At 39.1% G+C, this 27804-nt stretch overlaps 1 protein-coding gene across 1 annotated transcript in view; it reads right to left on the bottom strand.

Annotated features, from left to right (window-relative positions):
- The window catches only part of f8 (coagulation factor VIII, procoagulant component), a 127976-nt gene that overhangs the window by 45169 nt on the left and 55003 nt on the right, over window positions 1-27804 (bottom strand). Inside the window, exons 9-13 of the mRNA XM_028816098.2 lie at window positions 26742-26835; window positions 12048-12259; window positions 10644-10794; window positions 4324-4533; window positions 609-2232 (exon numbers count right to left, since the gene is read on the bottom strand). Of these exons, the coding sequence (XP_028671931.2) occupies window positions 609-2232; window positions 4324-4533; window positions 10644-10794; window positions 12048-12259; window positions 26742-26835 (2291 nt within the window). The remainder of the gene's footprint in view (window positions 1-608; window positions 2233-4323; window positions 4534-10643; window positions 10795-12047; window positions 12260-26741; window positions 26836-27804) is intronic.

Here is a 27804-nt window from a genome sequence, read left to right as displayed (position 1 = left end):
GCAAAGGACTTTCAATATTAATTAGGCCAACTTCCACAACACTACAAATGTCACGTGCACATATACAAATAAGTTAAAGACAGTGCCTACAAAATGGCTCGCGTGAACGTTTACTGATACCTCAACTGAGAGATCATGGACATAGTGGACAGAATAGCCAAATGGGCTTGGTCAAAATCAGTTTCACAGACCTGATAGGCATGGAGGAATATTTCGGACAAAATGAAATCAATAAATACACAAAATATAAAAGTACTGGGAAATGTGGCAGTAAATAAATAATAACAACTTGAAATATGAGTATAAATAATTAAATGTGTCATGAAATACATTTTTGTTGCTTACTTATTTATGCATTAATTTAATTATTTCTTCTTTCATTAATTTCAGTGACACACGCAATAACAAAAAAGCCCCGAAATGAAAACTGTCAGGACGGCATTTGTGAACCATTACCATAGACTGCGTATGTGACAGAGTTAATGTTAAGCTACAGAGTGCTGATAAAAGGTTAATCAGTCAAATCAGAAATCTGACATTTTAAATTATTTGCCTTAACTTGAAAAAGGAAAAGAAAGGAAAAGAAAAAAAAAAATCAACATTTTTACCGTGATTGGGTTTCTTGTGGGGCTTTCTTAATGCCAAAGTTCCACATCACTTCCACGGCTGCAATAAAATAATAGCGTATTCTTCCCTCGTTAGTTCGTACATTGAATCCTCCTTCATCATAGATGTCAAAATCTTCCTGGGTGTCATTCTCCCCAAGACTATATTCATCATAATATGAGGCGTCAGGGTTTTTGTCTGGTAATCGGTTTATTGCTGATGAGTTCACTTGGACTTCTTCAGTTTTCTGTTCTGTTTTTTTTGAATCAGTGACATTTTGTTTGACTCCTTTTTCACTTTTTATTGTTTTTACGGTTGATTTATTAATTTCATTTGTCTGGTTTAAATTCAGCAGTTCCTTAGTTCCAAGGTCTTTAAGCACTTGATTTTCGTGTTGACTGTTAAGCTCTTTTTGATTCTCCCGTTTAAAAATCTGAGTCGATTTAATGTTACTTCCTTCTTCATGCAAGTTGTTTTTGTTTATTCTGTCATTTCCTTTTACTTCTACCCCAGAATTAAATATTGATTTATCTGGTTTGGAATGTTCTTTGATGAATGAATTTTGTAAGTTTATGTTTTCACTATTTGAAATATTTTCATAGATTTTTGATAATTCCACTTGAGGACGGTGTGTGCTTCTTTCTTTGTTTCTTTCACTTACATTAAACTTTTTGTCAGATTTGTTTGTTTCATTTAAAAATGTATTTATGCTAAGTAACCTTCCCTTTTCGGTGGGTGATTTGAATTTAGCATCATTTGTCTTTAATTTGTTAGTTTGCGGGAGAATTTTGTTTTCTGTGCGCTTGTTATTGGTTCTTGCTAGAGGTACTACAGTTGTCATTCTCTCAGATATATTTTTTTCTGACTTCAAAGACCCGTTTTTGTATTTCTTTTCAGAATTTGCAATGTTTTGTGGGAGGTTTAAAGTCATGTTACCACTTTTACTATTTCTCCTTTTCTCTTGAGAGTCCACACTTCTCTGATAGCGCATTTCTCTGTTTTCTTCAATTTTGTGTTCATAAGGTTCACCAGAAATTGTGTGGTTTGGCATACCATCAATCCCATTTGCCCCTGAGTGTAAGTTATGAGATATTGGAATAGTTGGAATCATGGTAATATCTGGGACCTCTGTCGTACCAGGCTTATTTAATTTCTCTCCAACTGTGGCATTCTCCTCCTGTGAAAACAATGCAGTTTGACTTTTCACGCTTGGAGACTGGAGGTCTTCTTTTATATCTGTGGGACTCATCAGGTTGCTTGACACATTCCCATCTTCAGTGGGTTCTTCTAGTGATTTAACTGCCTTGCTAATTTTGTCTTCAATAATTTGAGTACTTTTTATTTTACAGTTCGGATTTTGTGCTTTAGCTGTGTCATTTTGAGGGCCAGATGTGGCATTAAAGGTAGGCATTTTCTTACATCGTTTAATCACAGCCATTCTGTTTTTTTCATTAAAACCACGTGGTGACCACCCATGCTCAATATAATCTAATACTTCATAATAATCATCTTCTTCAGGGTTTGTTATCATATTCTTGTCTTCTCGGTCACAATTGTAAACAGTGTATTTGGCTCTCATGCCTCTGTCTCTGATGTTGGAGTCTAAAGCACCAATTATCCACTCACCTAGATGAATTAAAACAAATAACTAATTAATAAAGCAAAATAAATATTATACCTGGGGCTGTATAATTTATATCCTATATTTTCCTATAGTCTATGTATTTATTAAGTTCAAATAAATTAAATGTAGAATAACTCACATTTTCAAAGTCAGCAAACAGCACTTTAAATGAAAATATATATGTATAAATACAAAAACATATTCATATACAGAAATTATTTTAATTAGACTTTCAAAGCCACTACAAGTAACATCATATGCTAACAGCAATGTACCAGTGTATGTCAGTTCCAAAGAAATCATTAAATTGCTGTATCTGTATATACAGTATGTTAAAAGGCACCCCTACAATTATACCATTCATCTTTTATATTTCCAATTTTTCCCACATTTTTATTAATACGTTTATGTTTTAACTTAGTTTTTGATCAGTTTTATACAACACAAGTAACATCCTGCAGCCTTTCAGTTTGCTCCAAGGCTAACGGGTACTGGGCGCCTAATTCAACAGGAAAAGCCCCCAGCCCCCCTGTCAAGGAGATTCCAATTAGTCCACAGATCTTAAAGTCAATCACTATTATTTCATGCCCCTTCAGATGGGGTGCGGGAGGTGTTAAAACTGAATTTTATATGAAATATTATTGTACAGTACCATACTTATTGTAACATATTCTTATAAAACTAATTTCAGATAAATGATCAGTTATTATACTGATTTTATTATTGGTTTTAGTTTTAAGTAGCATAATGGTTAGTGTTGCAGCTTTGCAAATTCACCATACTGGATGACAGTGCCACACCATTGTCTCTGTGCGGTATGCATGTTCTCCCTGTGCCTACATGGCAATTCGTGGTTTTCTCACACTTCCCTAAATACATGCATGTTAGATTTGTTGGTGACACTTTACTTAAGTGTGGGTGTGCAGTATGATGTTATGGCCTACTGTCCAGGTCTGGTTCCCACCTTGAACCTGATGTAGTGCAAATTGGCCATGGACCTCCTGCATCTCTAAACTGGATTAAGATGGTCTTAGAATGTTCTGTTATATGACTAGTTTTGAAGAGAATTTAACTTAAATTTATTTGCAGTCTCCCATGTACCCGTATTCTCAAGTCATTTAATCCAAATGTAGGGTTATGGGGGACAAGAATGTATCCTGAAAGGCAAAATGGTATAACCAGTCCTAGAAAGGGGACCTGTGTGCTCTGCATGGCGCATTCATGTAAAGACTCACAATAACTCACGCCAGGCTAACTTCAGGCTGGCAAGAAATGTAGCCTGCATGTCTTTCAACTGAGGGGCGAAACTTGAGAAAAATCCATACAGACATCGAAAGAACACACAAACTCTGCCATCGTGCGTTGTTGTTTTTCATCTAACAGAGGGACTACCTGTGGTATTATGTGGTTATTATTGTTGAGTAAAGGTGTCTGGTTAACTAAAAAAAAACAATAATAATCCATCCATCCATTTTCCAACCCGCTGAATCCGAACACAGGGTCACGGGGGTCTGCCGGAGCCAATCCCAGCCAACACAGGGCACAAGGCAGGAACCAATCCCGGGCAGGGTGCCAACCCACCGCAGGACAATAATAATAAATAATAATAATATACACACAGTGAGTTGGCCAAAATATAAAACCCACTCTCCTGCGTTACTGTAATTATGGTCTTTGAACCAATGTGTTTCTAACAGAGTTTTCTTTGAAAGGCAATATACTCACTATCTTAACACAGAAACTTTTTATCAGATTTTTGCCAATGGATTAGAAGAGTTTGGTTCAGATAAGACATACTGTATGGGGTGGTGATGAAAGACTGAAAATTCTTGTGCATCTTGTAATCTTCCATATTGTGCTGTAATGGCTGTTCATACATATTTCTCAAACTGCATAGTGTCTGGTCAGAGTTGCTTGAAACTATCTATTTTTCTAGTTTTCTATTAGGATCTGTTCTGAGAAGGCATGCTGTTTCTACCAGGCCATTATTCTCCTGAAATACACTGGATTTATTGGGTATTTCTACAGCATACCTTTGGTATTACTAAAATAATATTTAGCATCTAGTTTGTCAAGTCAAAGTCATCACTTACCCATTTTTTCAAACTCCATATACACTGTTTCAGCTGACATGGGGAAGAGAGTAAGCACCACCTCGTACATGTTATCCAGTTGAAATGTGTTTCCGGAAAAGTACACAGAGAAAAACTCATTTTGGGCTCCTATGTACATAACATGCCAAAAGGCAATATCTCCCAAGCACACTTTGAAATGGAGGTTGTCATACATGTAGCCATTAATGCCTGTAACAAAGCAATATATGTCATTGGTACCGGATCAACACCATTTATTTTCCTGTTTAACTGTTTTTATATCCAGTATTAATGTAGGCTATTGTTTTTGTTGTATCTCAGAAGTTCAATTAAACAGCAGCCAGTAAGAACCAACATTATTACTTCACTCCTTATTTACTGCTCTGTACATAACATTTCACCCATTTCACCGTTAACATTATTTTAAGTTCCTTCACCTCAAATCATGTACAATATATTTTTGATCCAATCATTTCCTGATCCAGCTTATTCTGATCACAGTGATGGAAATTGAAAGCCCGGATCCATGAAGCAGCAGTCCTAACTGCTGTGCTACTTTCCATCTATAAAGTGCATGGACATTTGTCAGATTAAACACTACATTTTAATATATATTATTTGATATTGTAAGTACTATCTTTTCCTTGCAAGCCTATAAAAATTCTCCCTAGGTAGAGAGTTTTGTACACCCTGTACTTTCTGGGAAAATGTATGTAATTAGCTGACAACTATTGATGGTTACAATTAGATTATTATTGTAATGCCACAAATGTGTGCAGAACTTTTACTAAGCTTGTTCTCTTTTGCCATTGCCTTGTAACAGCACTTATTATAATCACTTGCCCATATACCGGTATGTTTAAAATGAAAGGAGGCATTTTAAATAACTATTGTCACTTCACCATTGAGGCAAATGTTTTGTTCACTAGTGCTTGTTTTGGTTACTACCGTATGTTTGTGACTTCAGTTTCTGGACTTTTGACTGTGCTCAACACTTTTATGTCTTGCTTAGTTTGTGTTTTCAGTTAAGTACTGTTCGCTTGTCTCCTACTTGGTTTATTTTCTAGTTACGATTGGTTAGTAACTATTTTTGTTTTGTCACGATTTCATGTTCTTTAGCCCTCTGAATGCTTTATAAATATTTCTCAAATAACATTATTAGTGACTTTCATGTCTTATTGTAAATAAAAAAATAATGTGCTTACTTAACACGATCAGAGGGAAAGAATGCGCACATCAGCGAAGCACTTGATTCTGAACATATCTGCCAACTGATAGCTACTTGCACATACATGATGACAGGGGTCCCCAACTCCAGTTCCGGAGGGCCGCAGTGATTGCAGGTGTTCATTGTAACCCTTTTCTTAATTAGTGACCTGTTTTTGCAGCTAATTAACTTCTTTTGAATTCATTTTAATTGACTGCTCTTGAAGCCTCAGACTCCTTAATTGTTTCTTTTTCCTTAATTAGCAACCAAATAATAATGAGATATAAAATGAGCCAAAACATGACCAGCAAACTGTGTCCATCATACAATATCTGAAAATAAAGAAAGGTGAAGGTCTCAGGAATGCTGATCTGCTCATGTCCCCAAAACATTTTAACAGAGCTCTTAGAAAAGAGAAAATCAACAATTTCATTAATATCTGCTATTGCACAATGAGAGCAGCAACAAGCCTTAGAATTAAAGAACGGGTTTAGTTAACGACAAGAATCGGCACCTAATAAAGCAAATGGTTGGAATGAAAATGGTTGGAATTTGAGGCCCTGACTTAGTTGGTCTTCTGTTGGCACACACATTTTACATTTCATTTCTGTTTGAGTGCCATTTATGGAAAGAAATTAAGCACTTCAGAGGAACGATGAAGAAATTCAGAAATTCAGCCACTGCAGCCCTTTAGAACCAGAGTTGGAGAACACTGCATTATGATATTTTAGATCTTTTAGAGCAAATTAAGCTGAGAGCTATGGTCTTGTTGATCAAATATGCCCAACAGCACTTCATCACACATAGCATGTATTGTAGTGGTTCTCCTGGAAGATTTAGGATCTTGTCAACTGGTTGCATGAATTCTGCATACAGAAGCCACCAGTTATTAGTACTTTAGCCTCAGGTTCTGAAAATATTATATGAAAACCCACACTCGATTTTGAATATTTTATAGTAGATTTATGTAGTCATTGAAATATGTCCAAATGTTGATTACAAATTCCACTAGTTTTATGGGGTACATGACACTAGCAAGAAGACAATTAATGTGCTATATTTACCATAACGAATTCATTAAACTTGTGCATATTCACTTATGATAAGATATGAATAACAATTTGGTCTACTGTACTGATAAAACTTCCAAATTGCTTTATCAATGAAAAAAATCTATGATTCATTACTTCCCCTACCATTTTTTGAAATTATTTTTACCATCTTGCTTTTTGTATATACAGTACACTGCTTAAACAAATTAAGAGAACACTTAAATCACACATCGGATCTTAATGAACAAAATATTCAAGTGGAAAATCTTTATTGAGCAAACACTCTGTAATTCATTGAGAACAAAACGATGTAACATCAGTCAATGGAGACCAAAATCACCTATTGAGGGCTGAATTCAACATCATACTGATAATCAAAGTCAAAAACTGAAATCACAGGGTGAATGGGTGAATTTCATCACAGCAGCTCATAATGTGACTCAGTAGTGTGTATGGCCCCCACATGCCTGTGTGCAATCCTGACAACATCTGGGCATGGTCCTGATGAGAAGACAGCAGGTGATGACCTGGAGGATCTCCTCCCAGACCTTGATCAGGGCATCGGTGAGCTCCTGGACAGTCTGTGGTGCTACATGGTGGTGCTGGGTGCACCAATACATAATGTCCTAGAGATTCTGAATTGGATTCAGGTCTGGGGAATGTGCAGGCCAGTCAATGGTATCAATACCTTTGTCATCACCAGGAGGAACCCAGGGCTCACTGCACCAGCATAGGGTCTGACAATGGCTCAGAGGATTTCATCCTGACACCTAACAGCAGTTAGGGTACTGTTGCCTAGCACATGGAGGTCTGTGTGACCCTCCAAGGTATGCCTCCCGAGTCCATCACTGACCCACCGCCAAACTGGTCATGCTGGATGATGTTGCAGATATTTTCATGTCTGTCACATGTGCTCATTGTGAACCTGATCTCATCTCTGAAGAGAATGAAGTGCCAATGGCAAAGCTGCCAGTTGTGGTTTTCTCAGGTGAATGCCAATCATGCTGCACGATGATGAGCTGTGAGAACAGCTCCCACTAGAGGACATTGGGCCAAGGCTCAATAAATAACCAAGGCTCATTTGTGACAAAAATCTTAGCCAAATAAAGAGAACAGGAATTTGAAAACCAGTAGACACACAATGAACCAGAGCCAATATATTAATCCTCACTTGTATTAAAAAAATAACAAAAAAAAACAATAACCAGAGTTCATTAAAAACAAATATTTCAAGACAATCAAGGTCTTGGGATATGGCATATGTTCTGCTAGGGAAGGAGAGAATTGAGAAAATACCATGTTATGAAACATTGTTGTCAAAGCCTTCCAATGTTTCTAATATTGCATTTTATTAAATAAACAACACCTATGACCAAACCACAAACACAAAATGAAGTCAGAATCTAAATACATTGCCAGAAACATCATTAACCCTGAATTCAAAAACCTAAATGCAGCGAAAATCACTTACAGTATAAGTTATCCACAAATTTGGACAAAGCTACTGACTTAAACTATGTTGCGCTGACGCTACAATTCAGAGCGTAGCAACCAGGCTCTGCATGAAGGTGCTACCATAAAATAGCAGAAAAATCCATCATGGTGGAATAAAAATGTAACAATTAAATAAAACAGCATGTTGTAAAACTAATTCAATCTGAAAGAAAATAACGATACCGAATTTAGCATACTTGTAATTATACTAGAAAAAATAAAAGAAGACTTAAAAAAAGTTGCTTGAGCACATAAAAAATACCAGAAGAACTATAATCATAATAGCATGCGGTTGAAAGGTATTTTTGCACCTATTTGGGGTGGCACTTGCACACTCTAATCTTTTACAATGATACCCTTCCAGCTGGTGGACAGCTGAGGTCAGTTCTCAAAAAGTGTGAAGTTCTATCATCTTCTCCTCTTCTTCCCTCTTCTTTTATTTCATTCTCTTGCCCTTCCATACAAAACCAGTTACCGCATTGTATGCTGCTTTGTATCAAACACCTTATAACCTTTTACCTTTTCAGTCAGTTTGAAAACATGACCTCCCACCTCTCACCACTCTATCCTGAAATACCATTTTGAAAAAGTTCAGCTTTCTTCTGGAAACTATAATCATCAATATATTTAATGTAAATTCATCATTGTGTACCATAAGCAGTACACTGTCAGACTGGCTGATGTCCCATACTGCCATCTCTGTTCCTTAAATACTTTTGGTACATCACTATTTATATTTTGGATGTTCTCCCATCTGCTTCTTCTGGGTTCTTCATTTCTAACTCTCTTCCTTTGATCCTCTTTGTTCATGTTCCACTCTCACCTGATATCTTCCTTCTACTAGATCCCTGTGCTTTTACTTCTGCCACTTCTATGCAGTAAAGAATCTTCTCCTTGAGAACAATTGATGCTAAGCATCTCACTTGAATGTCCCAACTCTGTAAATTTATGGAAGTTCTTCCTTCTATAACTTGGTACTTCTTAAGCTGTTTATTACACCATGAGATGAATTAATAACTGAAAACAACAACCCCTGATTAAAAATATTGTGATTCAGAACTGAAACTTACATTTGGTGATGATCGGATAGTTTCCATTGATATACTATGGTAAACAAGAGTAATGGCCAAGGGCATAGATGGACATTGAGTCCTACAAAAATGCTTCAGAGTTCTCACTTCTATATTATCTCACCTATGTGTTAACTTGCCTTGACCAGTCTGATGGCAGTATGAATTATTAAAGCCATCTGCAGCTTGGAGCATGGAGCTTGAAGTTGTATATATTTATTAATTTTCTTTTATACTATCATTTATATGATCAATACAAATGACCAAATAAGATTTTTATTTGAGTGATTGCATTACATCCAGAATAAGTGATTTGCCAGAGCATTTAAAATGAATTTACTCATATGACATGTTTATTTACAGTGATTTGGGAATCGTAATTGTATACTACATGTGCTTCTACTGTATATTTCTGCCATTGGGGGCACTGCCAGGTTAATCGGCTTTCTCACTGTTACAAAGTTACTTAGCGGCATGGAGCGCTGATGGAGAAACCTTACTGTTTACAGAGTAACAAATTACTCACAATTAGGATAGCAGTTTGCATTTGTTTGCTGTAAACTCCAACTTTCTCAATGGGCAATATGCACACGTTTAGATTTAAGCCATTTCACTGAATAAGACTGCAATATCAAACACTCAATGTTTTTGATAACTGTACTTTTCTTAACAGGTAATTGTTTATTAATCCCTTCATCAATGATTTATTTTGGGCACATGTTATAGAAATCTAAATATATATGAAAAAATCTAATCAATCAGTTTCAGGTATGCAAATGTTTGTAAATATCTACTGTGATAAGGGTGCTATATATGCAGAGACTGACAATGGAGGCACGTTAATTTCAACCAAAAATAATTTGTTTTTCTTCTTCGCCTAGGGTGCATGTCTTCCCCATGTCCCAAACACTAAACACACCAAATAAACCCAAAGAAAGTCACCACAACACCCTCTTGTCCACCACTCCTCTCGACGAGCGTTGTCCTCCTCCTGACTCAGCCTCCTCGAGTAGTGCCTGCTGGTTCCTTTTATAAGGCACCCAGAAGTGCTCCAGGTGCTTGATTACAGAATTTCGGCTGCATGTCCGGGTGTGGTGAAAACACTGCCCATAAGGGCTCAGGATTCCCAGCGGCAGTACCCCCTGGCGGCGTCTGTGGGACCCAACAGGGCTGCACCAAACTCCAATTCCCATGGAGCCCTGTGGGAGACTGAGGCACCGCTCCAACCCAGGGGGGTTGCCATCTAGGGGAGATATTGAACAGTCCATGGCTGCTCCTCCTGAACATACACTGAAGGGGCGTCCCAGCCGTCCGCCACACTACGTATATCAAAATTAAATGGATATAAAACATATACTGCATTTGGTATTTATTTTTATGTCTCCATGATTTCTCAAGAGCAGATAAAGGAAATTGGAGTAATACAGGAATATTTCAAAATAGCTTCTCAAAACATGTTACAGTTTAGATGTTAAATACGATAAAAAAGATACCTACTGTACATCAGGTTTGACTTGTAAAACTCAGCGCTTGTGCGATCAGCATTAGAGCAATCTGTGCAGTATTGTTGAATATTTTCATTGATATACCAGCTTTGATTTTCATCAAAAACTGCAAATAACAAGTGTTTTTCTTTGTCAGACTTCACCTAGAAATAAAGAAAAAAGGGTATTTTAACAGCTGTCTTACAGATAAAATGATTTCATTTTCACAGGATTGTGTATATTTAACATTTCATTAAAAATGTATGAAAGCTCCCCTGGGCAACTACTGGTGCAGAGTCATACCTTAAAATCAAAGCTTTGTGCCTAGCTGAAAGCTTTATGGCTGTAGAATAATTCATCACAGCACGACAGATTGGGTCACTTCACACTAGTAGTCAAATTACCTGCCCCAGGAGTGGCTGCTCATTAATTCTTCAAAAAGCACAATGATCACATGTTATTGTTCCTCTGACTGCTCCTGCTCCTGAGATCTAACCTCCCAACTCAAGAACTGGTGCCCTCTGACATGAATTGATCACTATTCTTACCCTGGGTATTTCTTGGGCAATATATCATCCATAGAGGTCACCTGGTGGCCATACTCGTCACTGCAATCGCAACTGTTAAACACATGTAACTGGACATAAACCTTCATTTGTGTTCCTCATACAGCCATACCACTTGTACTTTAGAATAGGTAATCCACCTGAAGCTAAACATGTTTAAGCCTGGACAGTACTTGGATGGGAAATAATCTGGGAACCCCTGGAAGAGGCCATCAGAGGGAGTTCATGGAAAGACTTATTCCTTTCTTGCTGTAAATGCTAGTTTCCTCGCTTATAAGTTACTGTATACAACCATGTTTAATTATATTTAAAGCAAACATATTTTTGATGTTGCTTGAAAATTAATGTAATTTTATACAGATGTAATGAGAACATTATCTTGCGATTTTTTTTTTAACAGCAGTGCTTATTGTGACAGAGATGAAATACCATACATAAAATATTGAAAAAAAAACATTCAACAATTCAATTACTGAACCATTCCAATCTAATTTTAGGGCCTCAGGGAACTCAAATCAATTCTAGTCACTATCTCAGGCACCGACGCTGGGTAAGAATGTCACTCCATCACACTTTCTAAGAACATTACCTGTGGGCCCTCATGCTCATGGCCCTCGGTGGGCTGGACGCAGAGGCCTTCTGACTGACTGAGAATGAGATGGCCTTTTTTACTTAGGCAGTTAACATCATTGTTTCCTCTGGGAGTCAGTGCAGTCACTTGCAGATCAAAAACTCTCTCACATTCTATAGAAATATTGATTATTGCATAGAAGAGCTTATTTATTCATTCAAAATATTTTTTTGTGAAAAATGGTATTCACCATGAAACCAAGAATTTAAAGGGCACTTACCACTTTCCCACGTGTATCAAGAGTCTTTTTGTAGCATATTAGTAAGGGGCCAATGAGACCGGAGGCAACATCCTTGATTGGATCAATAGTGCTGGAATAGATTCGGGTCAGACAGCGAGGATCAGCAGATGTAGGCCCATCCTCAGATGTTATATTCCAGGAGTAAATAAACGATTCATTGGGCTTAATTGCAAAGAATTTTAGGTTCTTTCCTTAAATGATAAAGTAAAGAAGCACAAGAATATTTTACTTAATTAATGACTTTTCAGAATGTTAGAAATAATCTGCCATAGGACGACTTTTACTTGAAAATCTCTCATATTGTGGTGTCTCTCAAAAAACAAGAAAGCTCTGAGTGATGAACCATTGTGTATAGCTTCTTCTTTTTAAAGACTTTCAAGTTTCCAGATTTTGTGCATTGTGTTATTTAGGTACCTGATGTTCGCCGATGACAGCGCTGTTTTCGCCGACACGGATACTGAAGCAACGGACACTTTGTATGACATTTCCCGCATTGCACAGTCATACGGATTGAGAATCAACGTGGATAAGACCAAAGTACTTACAACAGACGGATCGGAAGCCAGAGTTTACCTTGAGGGAACTTGAATCGAGCAGGTACCAAAGTTCAAGTACTTGGGATCATTGATCACGGAGAAGAAAGCAGCGTCGGCAGCTGAAGTTCACAGCCGGATAGTCCAGGCAACAGCAGTATTCACCTTACTCAAGTGGTGCATATGGAAGCGGGCAAATATTACCATCAAAACCAAAATATGCCTTTAAATAGGACGCTGATCCTTCCAATTTTTCTTTACGGATCGGAAACATGGACATTGCTCAAGCCGGATCTCAACAAGCTCGAGGCCTTCCAAATGCGATGCTTGAGACAGATTCTCCGTGTCTCACTCCGTGACCGCCTCCTAAATGAGACAATCAGAGAAAGGTGCGATCAACAGGCATCAATCGCGGAGGAAATTCAAAAACGTCGATTAAGATGGTTTGGCCACGTCTGTAGAATGGGTGGAAATTGACTACCGCACAAACTCCTATGGAGAAAACGTCCTCCCGATTGGAGGATACAACAACAAGCACCGAAGATGACATGGTTGAAACACGTAGAGAACAACCTAAAGAACCAGCGACTGACAACAATCGAAGCAAGAACCGTCGCAACCGATCGACTAGCATGGAAGAGTGTGGTGAACAGAGCACGGAATCCAGCGGCACCAACAGCAGCGTATTGGCTAAGAGGTCGACCTCCTTTCCAAACGCCAGCTATGGAATAAAGAAGAAGAAAGAAGGTAGCTTTTAAAACAATTATTGTGAATCACTGCAAAAGGAGTAATAAGTTGATAAGCTGATAGAAACTGAAAACCAAATCACTGCTGGTGTAAAACAAAAGAGTAAACCTCAGAAGAATATGCTGGTCATTCTGTCTATCTTATTATGCAAAGACACAGATGCTGGGGCTTTTTTGGCTTTTAAAGAACAACAGATTATCTTCTGTTTGCTCCACTCTCCAATCAATTCATCGTTCTGGAAAAAAAATGCATCCTGTTTAATACATTAAGAAATTTCCCCTCAGCTGTGTCCTTAAGTGTAGTATTTGCTATTCATTTGGAGAAAATCTGCTGCATTTTCCCTCTTGAACACTTTAAATTTTTTATATACTTGCTCATTCTTTGATTAACTTTTATAATATTTTTGCTAACAATAAAATAAATTAGGGGCCGCACGGTGGTGCAGTGGTAGCGCTGCTGCCTCGCAGTTTGGAGACCCGGGTTCACTTCCTGGGTCCTCCCTGCTGTTCTCTCCAGTTCTCTCTCCGGGTGCTCCGGTTTCCTCCCGCAGTCCAAAGACAGCAGGAAGGTTAGGTGCATTGGCGATCCTAAATTGTCCTTGGTGTGTGTGTGCGTGTGTGCGTGTGTGTGTGTGTGTGTGTGTGTCTGTGTGTGTGTGCGCGCGCCCTGCGGTGGGCTGGCGCCCTGCCCAGGGTTTGTTCCTGCCTTGTGCCCTGTCTTGGCTGGGATTGACTCCAGCAGACCCCTGTGACCCTGTAGTTAGGATACAGCGGGTTGGATAATGACTGACTGACTAAAATAAAATAACATAACATAAAGGGATGTTGCTTGTTAGGCAACTGTTAACCACTATCCTAAAACAAATCAAGGCAGTCCTCAGGTACGGTGAGTTCCCAAGATTTAATAATGTAGTATAAGTAATTACTTCACTTTACAGTGGTTGCTAAATATATTTGTTATGCTCTAAAAATCAAATGCAGCATGTACCGACAATTAATACATTATTCATTTTATCTCATTGTGTAACTGGGTTATTTTTATAATATTTTAAAGCCTCACAATTAGGTACATGTTCATTTTTGGTTGCACATCTTGGCTCAATTTGAAATTTAAAATTTTTTGAATATTTTTAAAAATAAAACTAAAACAGAGGCAAGCACCACATATACAAAAATACAGTAATATGCAAAAATCCCAAGCACTTTAGAGAGTTCTCCAAAAATGCGCCTAACATAGTTATTTAAAGTCTTCTGGATTAGTGTGTCAATAGAAACAAATATATTTAAGAGTTCCATACATTCAGTTTCTCAAAAAGTGAAGCAGTGTAATAAGATACTTAATAATAGACAGCTTTCCAGCTGAAAAACATGAAATCTTTGTAGGCAGTGCCTGATTAAGCAAATGTAATACACATGTGGTTTACTGAAACAGAAACAACGATTGAGAGGGAACAACAATAGGAGAGGGACAAGCAGACTACAAAGGGGAGGTGGCAGTAAATGTAGCAAACCTACAATCCTACACCAGATACCTAGTGGTTAGCCTACATCATCAAGGCCTCTTCCAAGCTGAACTTTTATGGCAGATAGTTGTTTCCAGATGAGCTGTCCAAGCTATTCTGCAGTAGCACAATAAACCTGAAAGGGGAACAACTGAAAACGCAGCAAATGAGAAATCCATTGTGCTTACTTTGCTTGATAAATAGAAAATGTCCAACACCACTGTCAGTGCAGAACTGGCAGTAACCCTGAGATTCTGATACCCATCTACCGTCTGGATAAATCTTATCAGAAGCAGTGGCAGACCTGCATTTTTGGGGCCCTGAAGCTTGAACTGTTATGGTGAGGCCCCTTTGTAATCAGAAACAAGGTCTGGGTAACCGCTGTTACCTTCTTCAAGGAGTTTGTTACATGATAGATGACGACAATTTTTTTAAAAATGCACCCACTACATCTCAGATTTGGATTAAAATCGCTGTAATGGATTATCTTGCATGTCAAAGTCCCTGGTGTGAATAAAAATGTCCTATACCTTATACTTTTTGAGTTATGTGAGGATGAAAATTAGGTTTTAAGATTATTTTGTAAATTAAAAGTTATAAAGACAACAACTAACAAAATGTACTTTCATTTTTTCCATTGTGGCTACTCAAAGATAAATAATTTTAATAAAAACTTTAATGTTAACAATGTTTTAGATTATTTTTAATTATTTTATATTAAATATATTTAGAACTAGCTGTCCCCCACGGCTCTGCCCGCATAGTAGTGAAACGGGACAAACTTTAAAAATCAATAAACAAACAGGTATTGCTAGCTAAGTGGATGCAAGGTCCGCTCTAAAACGTGGCCAGAGGTACACTGATTCGAATGGAGGCTGGTGAGTGAGTGAGGAGGGCCCGCCCGGCACCCCACTCCTGATGTCACGCTTCCTCCCCTCGGCCCGCAGCCTGTCTCTTGGATTAGCATGAATATATCGCTTCTGCAACCGAACTATGATTCTTAGCGCGATGACAGAAGTCACAAAAGCAACTGGAATTTTCAAGCAAATTCTAGAAAAAAAAAACCAATCTAAATCCATTAAGTAGTTCTGTCGTGAAAAGCGGACAGACATACACACAGACATTGGATTTTATATATAGAGAGATGAAACATCCTTAATTTGAAAGTTTTTTGCATTTACATGTAGCCTACATGATACTTTAATAAACTTTAATTTTTATTTTTAACTATTATTTTATATTGAATTATGCTTATACTACAGTACTAATATTTTTTTTTATTTTAAAACCCTTCTCATACCCAAAATTATTGAGAAATTGGACTAAAATTGTTTCTGGGAACCTTTGTGGGGTTTAGGATTCATTAACTTCATTAGTTTCATAATAGATCTGCCCTGATCACAAGTGGTCTTCATGGAGGAATTGTGACCAGAAAGACATTTCTGTGAGGTTCAAATAAAGCCAAACAACTCACCCATGCAGGAAAACACAAGGACTGGGGTGAAGAAAAATGGCAGCAGATGTTCTGGACTGATGAGTCAAAATTAGAATTTTTTTGGCACTAACAGAAGGCGGTATGGTCCACTGAAGGGCTGGGAGAGACGGGGCATAGATGAATGGCCACATTCAACAGTGAAGCACAGTTGAGGTTCCCGACAGGTTTGGGGCTGCCTTTCTGAAAATGGACTTGGTGATTTCACCAAAATTGATGTGCGCCTCACTGCTGAGAAGTACAGGCAGAGATTTTTTTCATTATGCAATATAATCAAGGAGGGATCTGATCTGTTACAGTGTCATTCTGCAGCATGACAATGACCCACATAAACACATGGGCAAAAAAGCTGTTAGCAGTGAAATGTGAGACAAGGAAACCTGCACCAGACGGTGTGACCCCAACAGAGCCCTGCTCACAACATTATTCGGCCAGTATGGGATTACAAACAAGACAGCCAAAGTCTGCAGTGGAACTGCACAAACTTCTCTGGGAGACTTGGAACAATGGACCTTACGAATACATACAGTACCTTCAGAAACTGCATGACAGGGCTCTGAACAGATCTGCTGCTGTTTTTCAGGCAAAGACTGTTCACACCCAATATTGATTGAATTTATGCTTTTTTGTTTTCTACACTTTCTAGGAAGCTTATTGATTAATAAAAACTGTTCATGACATTATTTTTGAAAATACTTCTGCTTTACTTTTGCACAGTACTTTATACGTCTCCATTATTGAATTATACATAAGAACAGTTAACTCTGATATGTGTATTTATAATATGTATTGTTGCTTCTCAGCTCAGTCTGCTGACTTGAGTCCACGGACCAGAAACCTTGGATCAGACATAATTTTTGTTATGATGCAATTTGCTGCATAGTCAACCTTATGTGATTATCCATCCATCCATCCATTTTCCAACCCGCTGAATCCGAACACAGGGTCACGGGGGGTCTGCTGGGAGCCAATCCCAGCCAACACAGGGCACAAGGCAGGAACCAATCCCGGGCAGGGTGCCAACCCACCGCAGGACACACACAAACACACCCACACACCAAGCACACCACTAGGGACAATTTAGAATCACCAATCCACCTAGCCTGTATGTCTTTGGACTGTGGGAGGAAACCGGAGTGCCCGGAGGAAACCCACGCAGACACGGGGAGAACATGCAAACTCTGCGCAGGGAGGGCCTGGGAAGCGAACCCGGGTCCCCAGGTCTCCCAACTGCGAGGCAGCAGCTTTTGTGATTACCAGATCTATAATAGCATACTTTACTTCTTCTGTATTTTGTGTGTAATTTCAAGTTGTGTCATGAATGAATATTATAGTACTGTTCAACAGTGATATTTCTTAGTTTCATTTGTATGGTGCGGAGTAGAGAACATAAGATAAAGGAGAAGCTCATCCCCCCAGGACTGACCCACATGTGCCAGTTTGCAGAATGTTTCTTTGCATATGAAGTGAAATGTCTGGCTGTTTTATTCACAGTAGCATATCTCAATGTTATTTTCTACAAATAAAAGCATAGCTTTCCACTACATTGATTACTTGCCAAGTATGCAATTTCTTTGATCATCATATAAGCAACTGAATACACCTTTACACAAATAGCATAGCTTGAAGAATGTGAGAAGAAAGAAAAATCAGAATATACAGCTCTATCCTTAGCATCCTTCTCCCAATATACCCAGCATCTCTCCTCTGCAGATGTCCAAACCAACGCAATCTCACCTCTCTGACTTTGTCTCCCAACAGTCCAACTTGAGCTGACCCTCTAATGAACTCATTTCTAATCCTGTCCATCCTCGTCACACCCAGTGCAAATCTTAGCATCTTTAACTCTGCTACCTCCAGCTCTGTCTCCTGCTTTCTGGGTCAGTGCCACCGTCTCCAACCCATATAACATAGCTGGTCTTACTACCATCCTGTAGACCTTCCCTTTCACTCTTGCTGATATCCGTCTGTCACAAATGACTCTTGACACTCTACTCCACCCATTCCACCCTGCCTGCACTCTCTTTTCACCTCTCTTCCACAATCCCCATTACTCCTGTACTGTGATCCCAAGTACTTAAACTCATCCACCTTCGCCATCTCTACTCCCTGGCATCCTCACCATTCCTCTGACCTCCCCTCTCATTTACACATATGTATTCTGTCTTGTCCTACTGACCTCATTCCTCTCCTCTCTCGAACATATGTCCACCTCTCCAGGGTCTCCTCAATCTGCTCCTACTAATCGCTGCAAGATCACAATGTCATCAGCAAACCTCATAGTCCATGGGAACTCCTATCTAATCTGTCCAACCTGTCCATCACCATTGCAAATAGAAAGGGCTCAGAGCCGGATCCCTGATGTATCCCACCTCCACCTTGAATGCATCCGTCACTCCCACCGCAGACCTCACCACTGTCTACACTTTCCTCTACAGTATCCTGTACAACTCTTACATACTTCTCTGCCACTCCCGACTTTTCTCATACAATACCAAAACTCCTCTCAAGGAACCCTGTCATATGCTTTCTCCAGGTCCACAAAGACGCAATGCAACTCCTTCTGGCCTTCTCTGAACTTCTCCATCAACACCCTCAGGAGCAACATCGCATCTGTGGTGCTCTTTCTTGGTATGAAACCTTACAGCTGCTCACTAATCATCACCTCACTTCTTAACCTAGCTTTCCTCTACTCTTTCCATAACTTCATGCTGTGCTCATCAATTTTATTCCCCTGTAGTTACTGCAGTCCTGCACATCCCCCTTATTCTTAAATATCAGCACCAGTACACTTCTTTCTCCACTCCTCAGGGCAACCTCTTCATTTTCCAAGATTCCATTAAACATTCTGGTTAAAAACTCCACTGCCATCTCTCTTAAAACACCTCCATGCTTCCATAGGTATGTCATCTGGACCAACGCTTTTCCATTCTTCATCCTCTTCATAGCTGTCCTTACTTCCTCCCTTGCTAATCCTTTGCACTTCCTGATTCACTTCTCCCACATCATCCAACCTCTTCTCTCTCTCGTTTTGCCTTCATTTCATCAGCCTCTCAAAAGTACTCTTTCCATCTGCTCAACACACTCTCCTCACTTGTGAGAACGTTTCCATCTTTATCCTTTATCACCCTAACCAGCTGCACATCTTCCCCCAGCTCGGGGTCTCTGTCTAGCCAATCGGTACAGGTCCTTTTCCCTCCCTACTTAGTGTCCAGCCTCTCAACAACTCATCATACACCTTTTCTTTAGCCTTCGCCACCTCTCTCTTCACCTGTGCCTTATCTCCTTGTACTCTTGTCTACTTTCTGCATCTCTCTGACTATCCCACTTCTTCTTTGCCATCCTCTTCCTCTGTATACTCTCCCTGTAGTTCCTTATTCCACCACCAGGTTTCCTTTTCCTCCTTCCTCTGTCCAGAACTCTCGCCAAGCACCCTTCTTGCTGTCACCCTTACTACATCTACTGTAGTTTCCAGCTGTCTGATAACTCTTCACTACCAATCCAGTGCCTGTCTCACCTCCTCCCTAAAACTCAACCTTGCAGTCATCCTTTTTCATCTTCACACCATTTGACCCTTGGCTCTGCCCTCACTCTCTCTTCTCTGTTTCTTGATCTCCAATGTCATCATACAGACCACCATCCTATGCTGCTTAACTACACTTTCCCCTGCCACCACTTTGCAGTCTTCAATTTCCTTCAGATTGACTCTACTGCATAGGATGTAATCCACCTGTCGTGCATCTTCCTCCACTCTTGTACGTCAACCTATGTTCCTCCTCTTCTTAAAATACGTATTCACCACAGCCATGTCCATCCTTTTGGCTAAAAATCCACTATCCTCTGACCTTCTTCATTCCTCTCCTTGACACCATACCTACCCATCAACTCCTCGTCTCCTCTGTTCCCTTCACCAACATGTCATTGAAATCCGCTCCAATCACCACTTTCTGTCCCTTGGGTACACTGTTCATCACTTCATCCATACTCACTCCAAAAATCTTCTTTCTCATCCATTGCACACCCAACTTGCGGTGCAATATGCTTCAAACAACATTCATCTTTACACCTCCAATTTCCCAGCTTCATAATCATTACTCTTCCTAACACTCTTTTCACCTCCAGAACACTCTTGACATACTGTTCTTTCAGAATAACTCCTACCCCATTTCTCCTCCCATCCACACCATGATATAACATTTGAATCCACCTCCGATCCACCTGGCCTTACTCCCCTTCCCATTTAGTCTCATGCACGCACAACATATCAACCTTCCTTCTCTTCAATCATATCTGCTAACTTTCTCCCCTTACCAGTCATACTGCCAACATTCAAAGTTCCTACCCTCAATCCCACTCTCTTTACCTTCCTCCTCTCCTCCTGCCTCCGGACACATCTCTCCCCTCTTCTTCGAACAACAGTAGCCCAAAATCTGCCAGCACCCTGTTGACTAACAGTACTGGTGGCAGTCGTTGTTAACCCAGGGCTCGACTGATCTGGTATGGAAATTTGTATTGTTGTCTGCATATTGATTTGGCAAAATTTTACACTGGATTTGTTTATTTTATTTGTTTTTAAACTAAACAAATGGAATTCTTGCCAACAAAATTTTATTTTCATTTAACAAAATTTATGATTGTGCAGATTCTATTAGAGTTGTGCTTCTCTTTATGAAATATTACAACTTCATTGATCACCCAAATCCAATCTAAAGTTTATTCACCTTTTCAGAGTGCATTATATCTCAATAAATGTACTGAATGCTTGTAAGATATACAAAAAAGCTGTTGAAGTTGTTTTTTCTTTTTATATAAATATTATATTAGCAGCTGCATTTTCTAGGGGAGTGAGGACATAGATTCACTCCTCTCAGCCAAGAACAGAAAAGGCTGAGGCTTGCAGTGGGCACAGGCTCACCAAAATGGACAGTTGAACACTTTAGAAATGTAGCCTGGTCTGATAAAAGCTCGAGTACTGCTGAGGCACGCAGATGCTAGGGTCAGCATTTGCTGCTACACAGCACGAATCCATGCACCCACCCTGTCTTGTGTCAACCTTCCAAGCTAGTGGTGGTGGTGTAAATGTGTGAGGAATGTTTTTACAGCGCACTTTGGGCCTGTTACCGTAATACCAATCAATCATTGTTAGAATCCAACTGCCTATTTGAGTATTGTTGCTGACCAATGTGCATCCCATCATGGCCACAATTTACCCATCTTCTAAAGGCTACTTCCAGCATGATGATGCACCATGTCACAAAGCAAAAGTCATCTCAAACTGATGTCATGAACATGACAATGAGTTCAAATGTTCTTCAGTTGGCTTTTCAAGTCACCAGGGGCCTCATGCATAACACTGTGCTTAGAATTCACACTATAACATGACGTAAGCACAAAAAACGGAAATATGCTTACACACAAAAAAATCCAGATGCATAAATCTGTGCGAATGCCAACTTCCACGTTCTTCTGCTACATAAATCCCAGTCAGACGTGAAAAGTAACGCACATGCAGGCGCCTGCTGTCCCGCCCCAACTCCTCCCAGAATTACGCCTCTTTGAATATGCAAATCAATTTAAATAGTCCTTAAGCTCAGCCTTCTGTGAAAAGACAATGGCAAAAGTACAAGGGGAAAACAGAAGAATTTCAAGCGAATATCAAGCAGGAGGCGAAGAAAAACGTACTATTTGTTGATTTAAACAGTGGTATAAACAACAAAAGGAAATTGAATCGATTGACATAACGTGTCAGAGAAACTTGAAAGCTCAAGTTCACAAAGTCACACAGTACCCGAAATAAAAAAGAACATGTCAGATATCATCGTCGGTGTGAAAAAGCGAGTCGTAGCCCACCGTCTGAGTGTCATATGAAAAATTATTAGGGTACAGAGAAAAAAAAAAGGCACACAGTATAAAAAAGCAGGAAATGTCAACTTTAATCTCGAAATTTCCACTTTAATCACATAGTTCATTTTATCATTAAAGTAGAACATCATAAACTTCATCTTAAAATTGTTTAATTTACTAGTTTCTCAAATCCCATCGTAACTAAAGTAGCACGTTAAATGCTTTGTTTTGTTTTTGATCTTCTATGTGTGTGAATCACTACGTGGTTCTGGGCTTTCTCTTCCTCCAACAGGACACAGAATCCATTACATTCATAATATTACAGCTCTCTGAATAATTAAAATACTGAGAAGTATATGTGATATCATTTTCATGATGATAGGAGTTAAAGCATGTTATTAAACATAGGAACATGGTGGCGCAGTGATTGTTCATGTCTCACGCAAGATGCTTGCTGCGCCATGCGCGACCTTCAATCAAATACTTTATTACTAGAAGTACTGTCTCTTTCAAACGTTCTAACCCCAAATTCCTGTCCTTACTTTTCTTTTTCCAAATACCCAGTCACCACACAATCAGCTCTGTAATAGACGTTAAGCCATCTGTAAGCTTAGAACGCCGATTCTTCAAAACTTTTAAGGAACATTGAAATATCTTCGTAATGTTTAATTATTCTATCCATCTGTCCTTCCAGTGTCCCGCCAGCCACAGCAAGAATACAGCGCGAGGCAGGAACAATCCGTGAACAAAGCTCCAGCTCCTCACTAGCGCTGCGGAACGTGTAGTTAAAGTTAAAGTTTTATCTGTATAATATAATAAACACATTTTGATGCATTTCATCTTAAAAATGATATCATCATCATATGTAAATACGCACTTTATAAAGTGGCTCAGGTTGGGCAATATTATAACTGTATTGCAAGTTTACAGTGAGGTAATTGTACTTATAAGTACAAACAGTTCTACAAAGAGCACTTGATGGACTGATTGAGTGTGTTTAGAGTTCTTGGGAAGAAACTGTTTGTGAACCGCAAGGTCAGTACAGGAAAGACTCTGAAGCGTTTGTCGGATGAGAGCAGTTCAAATAGCGAATGGCTGAGGCAGCGTGTGCTTGATGCTGTATACCGATAATTCTCTTTTCGATCAGCTGCTGTACAGCTGTGATTCATACTCAGATACAGTGATATTAATACTGCGAGTGGTGCAGTGAGAGTAATATGGAAAAAGATGATCCGATATGGCAACCCCTAATGGGAGCAGCTGAATGAAGAAGAAGAAGGTGCAGTGAGAGTAACAACACTAAAGCAGCTATGGCATTTGGAATAGTTTGACCATTCTGTGGACCATTATATTGTTACAGGTTAATTACAATCAGATGCATTAAACTAATAAACAATATGCGGTTAATTATAGTGTATTTATAAAGCCGCGTCAGGGATGTGGATCTGAAAAAAAAGGATAACCACACAGGAACAGTAGCACTGCTTTGACGCTGAGTGCCTCCAGTCTGCAAAACCGAGCAGGGAACTTGCGTACGACAGGGTATGAGCTACCGTGGAAATGTGCATGACTTTATGCCAAGTTTAGGTTTTATACATCGCGATGTGAACGTGGAAACTTTCTTACGCAACATTTTTGTGCGTATGCACCGTTTATACATGAGGCCCCAGGTCTGAATCCAATAGAACACCTTTGGGATGTGGTACAACGGGAGATTCAGATCATGAACGTGCAGCTGACAAATCCGCAGAGAGTGTATGATACAATCATGTCAACATGAACCAGACTTGTGGAATGCATGCCACAAAGAACTGAGACTATCTTGAGAGCAAAAAGGAGGCCGTACTCAGTATTAGTATAGTATTACAAGATCCTGACTGAATGCTGTTCATTTACTCTTAAAGCAGAGTCTAATCTCTATATACAGTATATAAAGTCCAATGTCTTTCTGTCTGTATGTCTGTCTACTTTTCACGAGAGAACTACTTAACGGATTTAGATCGGGTTTTTTTCTATAATTTGCTTGACCATTCCGATTGATTTTGCGACCTCTCGCATTGCGCTAAGTATCATAGTTCGCTTGCTGTACTGATTTATTTGCACAAATCCGAGAGAGACGCAGCGGGCCGAGGGGAGGGGATGGGGGCCCTCCTCACTCATGTGCTAGCCTTGGGGCGTATGTTACATCCACTTAGCTAGCAAACAAGAGAAGTACTTAACGGATTTAAATCAGGTGTTTTCTAGAATTTGCTTGAACATTCTGGTTGATTTTGTGACTTTTCTCATTGCACTAAGAATCATAGTTCACTTGCAGGAGCGATATACTGTATATATATTCGCGCTAATCCGAGAGAGAGGCTGCGGGCCGAGGGGAGGGGGAAGCATGACGTCATGAGTAGTGAGTCAGTCTACCTCTGTGTTTTGGATCGTAACTTGTCTTTGCTTAGCTACCGATATCTTTTTATTAATTGATTTTTAAAGTTTGTCCTGTTTCACTACTACATGGCCAGAGCTGCGGAGAATGGCTAATCTTCTATAAAAATAAGATGAACAGTTAGCGATACATACTTCTCTCTTGACTTAGAATATAGTCACAATAGAAGGACCAGGGGAATACATAGAGCATGTTATTTCAGGTTTCACATATGTTTCTAATTATAATAAAAAAAGAAAAAAAAGCTAGAACAAGTATATTTATTTCTTTAAATTTTTAATTTGTGTATCAAACATAACTAATAATTAGGATATACATGTGATTTATTGCTTATGCATACTTATAATGTATATGATTTTTGCAGTATTTTTATTATACATATATAAACATGCTCAACCACAGCCACTGGACGGCGCATGCATATACTTTTAGTTTTTTTTGGCACTTGCATGCACCTCACTTCTCACTACGAAAGACCCATGTGCAGCAAGCACTGCTGCATAACAATGACGTCATGCTAATTACACAGAAGAAAGAAATACAATGTCTAAAAGAAGCAAATGCTGCGGCTCAACAACGTGCAAGTGAAACACGTCAGCAACGGAGTGCAAGGCTTGAAGTTTTCACTAAAAACATTATCATTTCTGAAGCTATTTTCTGGAGACAAAGATTAATTGAACTCATATGCCAGTGGTTTCGGCTAAGATATGGTATTGTCAGTGTCTTCTTACAAAAGCCAGTGGGGCAGCAAGCACAGGTGGGTCATACGTCCTCTGCACTGGATAATTCTTAAGAGTTAGCTGACACCTCTCCAAGTTCACAGATACTGTATAGTAAAACTGCTAGGGAGTCTTTTGTCCCGAAGACAACATGCAGCTAGCATATACATAAATATACATGCAAATGAAAATATTTAAACTTGTAATTGGAATATTACGCGCATTATCAGTTGTGAAATAAGGCATTTTTTGAAATGTGGGCATCCAGACAGACATTAGAAAACGATGTTTAAGGAGAGGGATGGCGGAAGGAAGAGGGAGAGGGAAGATCTTACATATAACTAAGAATTATTTATGGGCATATAATGTATAGAGGGTGGCATGGTGGTGCAGTGGGTATCGCTGTTGCCTCGCAGTTAGGAGACCCGGGTTCGCTTCCTGGGTCCTCCCTGCGTGGAGTTTGCATGTTCTCCCCGTGTCTCCATGGGTTTCCTCCGGGCGCTCCGGTTTCCTCCCACAGTCCATGTAACATGCAGGTTAGGTGCATTGGTGATCCTAAATTGTCCCTAGTGTGTACTTGGTGTGTGTGTGTGTTTGTGCACCCTATGTTGACTGGGATTGGCTCTAGAAGACCCCCATGACCCTGTAGTTCGGATATAGCGGGATGGATACTGTATATAATTTTATATTTTGTTTCACAACTTTTGTAAATAACATTTTGATTAGATGATAAGAGATCTTGTTGCTGCTTGAATGCTCACTCATGAACTGTCTGTCTGTCTGGTTTAACATCTGTATTCTCTTTTTCTGGAAGTCATTGAGCCATCCAGCCTTTGAACGTTTACTCAAAACCTGTGCTTCAGACAAGAAACACGATCATGCCCTTTCACTACTTGACACTTGTATTTGATGTGCCTTCACTGCTGCTTGTTTCAAGAAGTTAAATCAGCATTAAACTCCTCTTTGCCTATTTTCACGTGCATGTGGATAATTTGGGCAGAGTTAGGCACAAGTTACTGTAAAAGAAACTTTTTTCTGTGAGCGAGGCCCCCCTGTTGTTAGGAAAGAGAGTCTCAGTGTTCAGGTGGTCAGCATGGCTGTCACACAGCTCCAAGGACACTTTTTCAAGTTCTGTCTCACTGTGCACAGTGGCCACCACGTTTCACTGTGTAATCTAATTCAAAATCCCACAAACATGTGTAATAAGTCAATTGCTAGCCCTACATTGACACTATCTGGACATGTGCAGGACTGTCTCTTGTTATGAGTAGATATGAAACCCCATTCTGGGGTAATTCCTACATTGTGCTCCATGCTACTATTAGTTTTATTTCCAGAAGACTCTACAGTACAAGCAGAAAATTTTAGAAATTGACAGATGGAAATGAATAAGCTAGTCTTACCTTTAGCTGGACCACTGTCTACGAATGGACGGACAGAAGTTAGACCTTGTGGATAGATATTATATGGACGACTAGCCAGGTTCTTGAAGACAATCTAAAATTAAGAGTTCAGAAATGTATGTTTCTCCATGTCCTCTGCATCCATGCATTTATAATTTATCAAATCAAAAATAAGTGAAGTATTTAATGCATTCTTAAATAAATGTACAGTATTTTCTTTAAATTTTTGAACATTAAAATATTAAAATATTGGCTATTTGGAAAATAACCTTTCATCTATATAGTTATTTACAACCATTTATGAATATTAACATATTATTTTTAGAAAACAGTATTAAACAATGAATTGTTGTGTAGTAAATCAAAGAATTTAAAAATTGAGAGAACAACTAGGTGTTCTGTTACGCAGCAATTAGCCTTTTATAATGAACAATATCACACTGTTAATCTACCTCTTAATGGGTATGGTTACCTACAGTGACCTCCATAATGCTGGGGACAGAGACTGATTTTTCTTTCCTTTACCTTCTACTCCACAGTTTAAAATTACAAATTAAACAGATGAGACGAGATTAAAGTGCACATTGCAGACTTTCACTTATATAAATGTATTTGCATACATTTCAGTCACAGCAACACTTGTTCTGCATGGTCCTCCCATTTCAGGGCACCACAATGTTCGGGACACAGCAATGGTTGATCTATAAAAGCAGTCATATTTAGTACTTCATTGCATATCCTTATGTGTAATGACTGCTTGAAATCTGAGATTCATAGACATCACCAGTTGCTGAGGATCTTCTCTGGTTATGTTCTGCCAAGCCTCTAATGCAGCAATCTTCAGCTCCGGCTTGTTTCAGGGGCTTGTCCCCTTAATTTTTCTCTTCAGCATATGGAAGGCATGCTCAGTTAGATTTAAAAGGCGTGATTAGCTTGACCATTCTCTAATTCTATAATTTTCCATTTTTAGTTTTGAAAAACTCCTGGCTTGCCTTTGTAGTATGTTTGGGATCATTATCTTCTTGTAGGAAGAAGTGCCATCCAATGAGTTTGGAGGCATTTA

Source organism: Erpetoichthys calabaricus, chromosome 12 (genome assembly GCF_900747795.2).
Source record: "Erpetoichthys calabaricus chromosome 12, fErpCal1.3, whole genome shotgun sequence".
NCBI classification, from domain to species: domain Eukaryota; kingdom Metazoa; phylum Chordata; class Cladistia; order Polypteriformes; family Polypteridae; genus Erpetoichthys; species Erpetoichthys calabaricus.
The sequence above is the reverse complement of the archived record's forward strand: the minus strand, read 5'-3'. Positions and strand labels throughout refer to the sequence as shown.